This window comes from Dipodomys merriami, unplaced genomic scaffold (genome assembly GCF_024711535.1).
Source record: "Dipodomys merriami isolate MVZ:Mamm:240054 unplaced genomic scaffold, mDipMer1.0.p SCAF_84, whole genome shotgun sequence".
NCBI lineage: Eukaryota > Metazoa > Chordata > Mammalia > Rodentia > Heteromyidae > Dipodomys > Dipodomys merriami.
In genome coordinates this window covers 3904657-3912404 of record NW_027206446.1, presented here as the reverse complement: position 1 = coordinate 3912404, position 7748 = coordinate 3904657, and the positions used below count along the sequence as shown (strand labels likewise).

Below are 7748 nucleotides of genomic sequence, written 5' to 3'. Positions count from 1 at the left end.
TTGAACTGAGTCAATGTGTTCTTCAACTTACTGTATGCCTTCACATGTTGGTATTGCCGGCCAGGCACTGGTGGCTCACGCCTGTAATTCCAGCTCCCCAGGGGGCTGAGAGATCTGAAGATTGCAGTTCAAAGCCAACCGGGATAGAAAAGTCCATGAAAACATCTCCAGTGAACCAGCAAACAGCCAGGAATGGGGCTGTGGCTCAAGTGGTAGAGCTCCAGCCTTGAATGAAAAAGCTAAGGGACAGCGTCAGGCCTTGAATTCAAGCCCAAGGGCCAGCATAAAAAAAAGACAAGAAAAGAGGGAAGGAGGGAGGGGGGAGGGAAGGAGGGGGGGAAGGAAGGAGGGAAGGAAGGGAGAGAGGGAGGGAAGGAGGGAAGGAAGGAAGGAAGGCAGGCAGGCAGGTGGAAATAAAGCCAGTCTGTGGCTGGGGATTTCCTTTGGGGGCGTTTTATTGTGGGGTGAGCAGCTCGCGCCCCGTTCCCCTACGGCAGGTGCTCCACCTTGGCCAGGCCGGCTTTCCTCTCGCACATGAAATAGTGTTTTTCCGAGCAGAAGGTGGGGCGGATCTTCCCCAGATGAAAATAAGCACAGTTCATATTGTCTCTTCGATCCCCGGAAAGGTCAAGCCTGCGGTTGAAAACACAAATGAAGAATGGATTCCACTGAAAAGCGAGGCCACGGAGACACTCTGGGTGGGGTTTGCCTGAACAGACTGGAAGTGACAGAGCTCACAGCAAGATACAAAGAAGCAGCAGCCGTCCCAGCCACCCAGGAGGCTGCGATCTGAGGCTCACAGCTGGAGGCCCGTGAGACTCTGATCTCCAATGAATCTGCAAAAAGCCAGCAGCGGGGCAGTGGCTCAGGTGGTAGAGCGCTAGCCTTGAGCGAAAAGTGAGAGCCCAAGACCTGAGTTCAAGCCCCCATATTGGCACACACGTGTGCGCACGCACACACACACACACACACACACACACACACACGCAGGGGAGTGGTTGAAATATCAAGAATACAAATGGACCATGGCTTCGCTACAGTGACTGGGAGGGAGAGTCGCACTGTGTTTTGATCAAGGATCTGTGGTTAGGAATAAGGTAGGAATGACTCAGTTTCCCCCGATGAAACCCACAGTAGGGAACAGAGACACAGCCAAAGTTTGTGTGCGTTGTGCTATTCCTGGGGCTTGAACTCAGGGTCTGGGTGCCGTCCCTGAGCTTCTTTTGCTCCAGGGTAGCGCTCTACCCCTTGAGCCACAGCTCCACCTCTGGTTTTCTGGTGGTTTATTGGAGATCAGAGTCTCACCGACTTTCCTGCCCAGGCTGGCTTTGAACTGTCATCCTCAGATCTCAGCCTCCTGAGTAGCCGGGATGACAGGCGGGAGCCGCCAGCGCCCGGCTGATATCTCTTATCCTGTATCCAACAGGAAAGGGGCTCTCCTGATAGAATATTCTAGAAGGATCTTCTATTCAGGTTTTCCAGCGACTTACATGTTCATGGGCAGCACGGAGCCATCTTCCCATTTCCAGTTTTTATCTGAACTGTGATAGGCTAATCCGATCCAACGGATCAAAACAGTCCTGGCCTTGATGTATTCCTAGGAGAAAGACAGAAACACTGGGACTCGTCAGTAAGTGGATCAATGGCGTGCTCAGAGCTGCCGGGGCCTGGCCGGCGGCCCCGCTGGACAAAGCCTCGAGCCAGGGGGTGGACTCTATTTCTGTGGACACGTGTCTGTGTGCGGCAGGAACGGAACTTCAGAACCGTTGCTTTCGCATGTGGATGGAGCCGGCAGGCCCCGGACCGGCCCCTCTCCGAATCTCCCTGTGCGTTTGGGATAACTGATCCCCGAGCCGTCTGGCATGAGCTGGCCCACCGAGGATCCCAGCAGGCTGTGTGGTGAGCGACTGGAGGAAGAAACACCCAGAAACACATCAGTGATCATCTGTGTTTTAGCTGATGGACGACAGGGAAAGAATGTGGTCTCTGCTCAGCCTCTCCTGATCTACCTTTTGGGTTTTTTTCCTTTTGTTCTTTTCTTTCCCTTTCTTCTCTTCTCCTCTCTTCCTCTCCTTTCTCCTTTCTCTTTCCCTTTCCTCCTCTTCCTCCTCCTCCTCTTCTTCCTCCTCCTTTTCTTCTTCCTCCTCCTCCTCCTCTTCTTCCTCCTCCTCCTTCTCCTCCTCTTCCTCCTCCTCCTCCTCTTCCTCCTCCTCCTCCTCCCCTTCCTCCTCCTCCTCCTCTTCCTCCTCCTCCTCCTCCTCTTCCTCCTCCTCCTCCTCTTCCTCCTCTTCCTCCTCTTCTTCCTCCTTTTCCTTCTGCTTCAGCTCTTCCTCCGCCTCTTCCCCGCCCCCAGCTCCCCAATTCTTATGATGTCGTTAACCCAGACTGGCCTCAAACGCAAAATCCCCCTGCCTCAGTTTCCCTCCTGCTGGGATGGCAGCCGTGCACCACCAGCTTGGACATACGTTTTTCCTCCTGGTACTTCCCACCAGTCTCCTAGATGCCGATCTCATCACCTGGTGCATGGCCTGTTGCTCTAACTAGAGTGTTGTTGTGTGCCTAAAACCCCACCCGCACGTGGCCTGCGGTGGCCTCAGCGCCTCTTCCAAGGAAGAAAACGAAGTCCCCGCAGGCGCTCACAGCGCCTAGAATCACAGACACACGGCTTTCCCGGGCAGAGGCCAGTGGCTCAGGAGACGCTGACCTCTGAGGGTCACGGTTCAAAGCCAGCTCAGGCTGGAAAGTCTGTGAGATGCTCATCCCCCCATAGCCAGCAAAAAGCCCAACGTGGCACCGTGGCTCAAGTGGTAGAGCACCTGCTTTGAGCTGTAGAGCTGGGGGATGGTGCCTAGGCCCTGCGTTCCAGCCCCAGGACTGCTGCACACACCACGCACACCCACATCCACACACACATGCACACTCACATACATATACACAGTACACGCGCGCACACATGCACACACACGCACATGCACACACGCACACGCACACACGCACGCACATGCACACACACGCAGAGCACACGCACACACACACACACGCACAGCATGGCCTCCTCACCAGGACGCCGGGGCTGGCCGCCTTGGCCAGCGAGGCGTTGAGGTTGGCGCAGTAGCGCCTGCTCTCCTCCCACGTCACGTTGTGCCTGAAGAAGCCGTAGCAGCTGTCGCCGTGGTACCGCCACCGGGGCTCGCAGGGGCTGCAGCCGTGCTCTGCGGGACACGGGCAGGCTGTCCCCCCGCCTCGCGCCCAGGATCCCCCGCCACCTCAGGGCCCACCCAGACCCTCAGGAGGCCGAGGCCCGAGCGCCCAGATCCACCCAGACCCTCCCAGACCCTCAGGAGGCCGAGGCCCGAGTGCCCAGATCCACCCAGACCCTCCCAGACCCTCAGGAGGTCGAGGCCCGAACGTCCAGATCCACTCAGACCCTCCCAGACCCTCAGGAGGCTGAGATCTGAGCACCCAGACCCTCCCAGACCCTCCCAGACCCTCAGGAGGCTGAGACCTGAGCACCCAGACCCTCCCAGACCCTCCCAGACCCTCCCAGACCCTCAGGAGGCCGAGACCTGAGCGCCCAGATCCACTCAGACCCTCCCAGACCCTCCCAGACCCTCCCAGAGCCTCAGGAGGCCGAGGCCCGAGCGCCCAGATCCACTCAGACCCTCCCAGACCCTCCCAGACCCTCAGGAGGCTGAGACCTGAGTGCCCGGATCCAAACCAGCCCGGGCAGGAGAGCCCACGGGACTGTATCTCTAGGAGACCACTGAAAAGGAAAGTCAGCGATGGGGGTGTGGCTCAAGTGGTAGGCAGGAGGCCCTGAGTTCCAGTTCTGGTACAGAAAGAAAGGAAGAGTGGAAGGAAGGAAGGAAGGAAGGAAGGAAGGAAGGAAGGAAGGAAGGAAGGAGAGAAGGAAGGAGAGAAGGAAGGAAGGAAGGAGAGAAGGATGAAAGAAGGAAGGAGGGAGGGGAGAGGGAAAGAAGGAACACAGGAACAAGGGAGGGAGGGAAAGATGGAGGAAGGAAGGAATGGAAGGAGGGAGGGAGGGAAGGATAGAGGAAGGGAGGAATGGAAGGAGGGAGGGAGGGAAGGATGGAGGGAGGGAGGGAAGGATAGAGGAAGGGAGGAATGGAAGGAGGGAGGGAGGGAAGGATGGAGGGAGGGAGGGAAGGAGGGAGGTAAGGAGGAAGGGAGGGAGGAAAGGAGGGAGGGAGGGAGGGAGGGAGGGAGGAAGGAATGGAGGGAAGGATGGAGGAAAGAAGGAATGGAGGGAAGAATGGAGGAAGGAGGGAATGGAAGGAAGGAGGGAGGGAGGGAGGGAGCGTTTACCAAACCACACTCACCATAATTGCCCTTCTGCTTTTGCTCCAATTGTCTTATCAAAGCTTGGCAGAAGTTCTTGGCTAGTTGCCGCAGACTTTCTGACATCCGCTCATTCTCCGTGTGCAGGCGATTTTGCTGGGTGATGGCTAGACGTAGGAATTAGATGAATTACAGCTTGGAATTGGAGGTCAAAGAAGAGATGCCAGGATCTTTCAGTAAACTTTACTTTCCAGAAAACAATCACCATAGGAAGTGTTTACTAGATATATCACGTGTGTGTGTGTGTGTGTGTGTGTGTGTGTTTATATGTGTGTACATAAATGGATCAGGAAAGTGATGTATAAGAACCAGACACCAATGGCTCCCACCTGTCACCCCGCTACTCAGGAGGCTGAGATCTGAGGACTGCGGTTCAAAGCCAGCCTGGGCAGGAACGTCCATGAGACTCCTATCTCCAATGAACTACTCAGAAAAAGTCAGAAGTGGTGCCGTGGCTCAAGTGGTAAAGCATCATCAACCTTGAGCACAAAGAGATTGGGGCAATGCCCAGGCCCTGAGTTCAAGCCCCAGGACCAGCAAAACAAAGCAGAAGGACAAGTATATAAGAAGTACACAAGCCACCCGTGACATTGTAAAACTGCGCGGTTAGATTTACGGGAACAAGGACACAATAGTTCAGCAGGGGACATCAGAAGAAAGGCATTTTATAGGGCTGAGGGGCTAGATTGAGCTCTGATGTAGACAGGGAGATGGAGATTTCATGATGAATTTTGGAAAATCCTGCACTGGCTGGGTTTTTAGGATATTTGGGAGTGGGCAGGTGAGAAAAAATAGTTTCATACGCTCACTGAGATCCAGACTGAGGAAGATTGTAAGACCTAGTTTTCCAACTTTGAAAATCACGTTCATTCATGAAAAATAGAATGGGAACTGATTAGGATCCGCAGGGAATAAGAGGTCAGCGTTCTCTTCTATGGGGCATATCTATTGGCATCTGTGTCTCTACAGAACACGTGGAAGGAATCCTGGCAAACAGATCCTTAATGCTTAATTAATGACTGCTTAGCAGGGGACAGTCCTATCCTTACACACTAATGCCCCGGGTCAAATCATAGCAAAGGATTTCATACGTACACATGATTCCCAGCACCACCAGTCCGACCAGCATGCCCACGGACAGGACGAGCAGAAGGAGAGCCGTCACTCGCCACGAGGAAGAGGAATCAGCATTAACTGCAAGCGTTAGAACCAATGAAAACAGGCCTGGGAGAGGGGCTCCGTGTAGAGCGCTCGCCGAGCATGCGTGAGGCCCCGGGTTCGATTCCTCAGCACCACAGACACAGGAAAAGCCAGAAGCGGTGCTCAGGGACAGTACCCCAGGCCCTGAGTTCAAGGCTCAGGACCAGCAAGATAAGATCAAACAGTCAAAATGCCATGGTCATGGTGCCCTTACTTTCCCCAAGATTTTCCACGTGTTGTGAACAGCCGATGTGTCAGATCTATTTGGGGGGGGGGCAGGCCTGGGGCTCAAACTCAGGGCCTGGGCGCGGTCCCCGAGCCCTTAAGCACTCAAGGCTGGTGCTCTACCCCTTGAGCCACAGCTCCGCTTCTGGCTTTTTCTGTGACTAATTGGAGTTCAGAGTCTGGCAGACTTTCCTGCCCAGGCTGGCTTCTCAGAGCTCAGCCTCCCGAGTAGCTGGGCGGACGGGCCTGAGCCATGATGGCTCCTGCATGTTGGATCTTTAATAAACATCACCCTCCCTGAGCCCCGTCTCTGGCCCCATGTGTGGCTGGCAGGGAAGGCCTCACCGAGCCCAGCTCTGTTCGCTTCCGTACCCACGCTCATCCATGACTGCTTCCGTCAGAACAACTGGACAGAGCAGCAAACGGACGTGTGTCGGGTGCTGGGAGTGAACCCAGCCGCCCAGGAGGCTGGGATCCCAGGAGGATCCCAGGAGGATCCCAGGCAGTCTGTGAGAGGCTGTCTCCAATGAATCACCAACGAAGCTGGAATGCAGACGTGACTCAAGTAGCAGAGCACCCGCCAGGTAACGGAAGAGCCTGGAGTCCAAACCCAGGTCTGCCAAAAACACACATTTTTTTTTTGGCCACTTCCTGGGTTTGAACTCAGGGCCTGGGTGCTGTCCCTGAGCTTCTTTTGCTCAAGGCTGTGCTTTACCACCTGAGCCGCAGCACCCCTTCCGGCCTTTTCTATTTACGGGGTACTAGGGAATCGAACCCAGGGCTTTCTACATGCTAGGCAAGTGCTGTACCACGGAGCCACCTGCCCAGCCCAGGGGGGACAAAAAAGAGAAAGGAAATAAAAAAACTATAATAAACAAAACAAAAATAGGATAACATCATGTTATTAATAACACGAAGAGAAATAAACCAGCTGATAAATAAGAATCAATGAGATCAGTAAAAGACCCTCGTATACAATACACCTTTATAATAGCCATAAAAACATTTTTAAAAAGGAAGACAGAGGAATAAACATTTCAAAAAGAAAGAAAGGAAGAAGCAAGAAGGAAAGAAAGAGAGAGAAAGAAAGAAAGAAAGAGAGAGAGAAAGAAAGAAAGAAAGAGAGAAAGAGAGAGAGAAAGAAAGAGAAAGAAAGAAAGAGAGAAAGAAAAAAAAAGGAAGAAAGAAAGGAAGGAAGAAAGGAAGAAGAAAGGGAGAAAGGGAGGAAGGAAGGAAGGAAATGGTGTGTTCGGTTACTCTTCCCTGGCTCACAAAGAAATGCTCCTAGCGTTCAATCTCCCACGTCTTCTGGGACGCTTTCCATGGGCAAGGCCCCGTGGCTGCTCCACCCGAGCCCTTCAGCCTCAGAGAGAAACAGAACGAAGAAGACAGGAAAGTAAAATGAGAGACACCCGGCCCCTCACTAATAGAGGAACACAAAGGAGAGAGGACCCAGCAAGCTAGGAACAGTTCAGCGCCCTGGGCCCGCTCCAGGGGGCAGCAGAACCCCTTACCCGGGCGGGGGGCCGGCTTCCGGGGCTTGGGGTTCAAGGTGATGTACCCATCTTCATCCTGCATGGTTCCCCTGGCCCTGTGGGTCCGTCCAGCAGAGGGTCTGAGCCAAGCCCTGTCCCGGGTGGGAGGGCAGAGCCCCCGGCACGTGACCCCGTCTCCCAGCAGGAGACAGAGGCTTGGGACTTGTGTGTAAGTGTGTGAGTGTGTGTGTGTGAGTGTGTGAGTTGCGTGTCTCCTTTTATTTTTCCAGGAAGCTGCTTCCTGACGCTTCGGAGATCTGGGGCCTTGAACCTAAATATGCTCCCCTGTGGTGGCAAAGACCAAGATAGGCTGTTTGTTTCCTGTTTTCTTATCTGCCATTCGGAACCTAGGGCAATTTGTCCCTGGGTCCTTTTAAAGAACAAAACAACTTCACGCTGCGTTGTAACACGGCCGACGTGGGAAGGGCT

General features: G+C 54.2%; 1 protein-coding gene across 3 annotated transcripts; it reads right to left on the bottom strand.

The window, feature by feature from the left end:
• Positions 1-439: 439 nt before the first annotated feature.
• Clec1b (C-type lectin domain family 1 member B) lies at positions 440-7513 on the bottom strand. Of its 3 annotated transcripts, none has more exons than XM_070011836.1 (6): positions 7299-7513; positions 5455-5553; positions 4341-4466; positions 3061-3212; positions 1491-1597; positions 440-633 (listed from the first exon to the last, which is right to left on the bottom strand). In XM_070011836.1, the coding sequence occupies exons 1-6, from the start codon at positions 7360-7362 to the stop codon at positions 489-491; spliced, it is 693 nt and encodes a 230-aa protein (XP_069867937.1). In that variant the 5' UTR covers positions 7363-7513; the 3' UTR covers positions 440-488. The 3 variants fall into 3 exon arrangements, with proteins under 3 accessions (XP_069867937.1, XP_069867939.1, XP_069867938.1); XM_070011838.1 differs by lacking the exon at positions 7299-7513 and adding an exon at positions 7057-7076; XM_070011837.1 differs by lacking the exon at positions 5455-5553.
• Between the last annotated feature and the right edge of the window lie 235 nt (positions 7514-7748).

Coding starts and splice junctions, on each gene's coding strand:
- Clec1b (XM_070011836.1), bottom strand. CDS start 7,362: ATGCAGGATGAAGATGGGTACATCACCTTGAACCCCAAGCCCCGGAAG. Junction 3,213..4,340: donor AAAGCAGAAGGGCAATTATG/GTGAGTGTGGTT, acceptor CGTGTCCCGCAG/AGCACGGCTGCAGCCCCTGC. Junction 634..1,490: donor TCCGTGCTGCCCATGAACAT/GTAAGTCGCTGG, acceptor TTTCAACCGCAG/GCTTGACCTTTCCGGGGATC.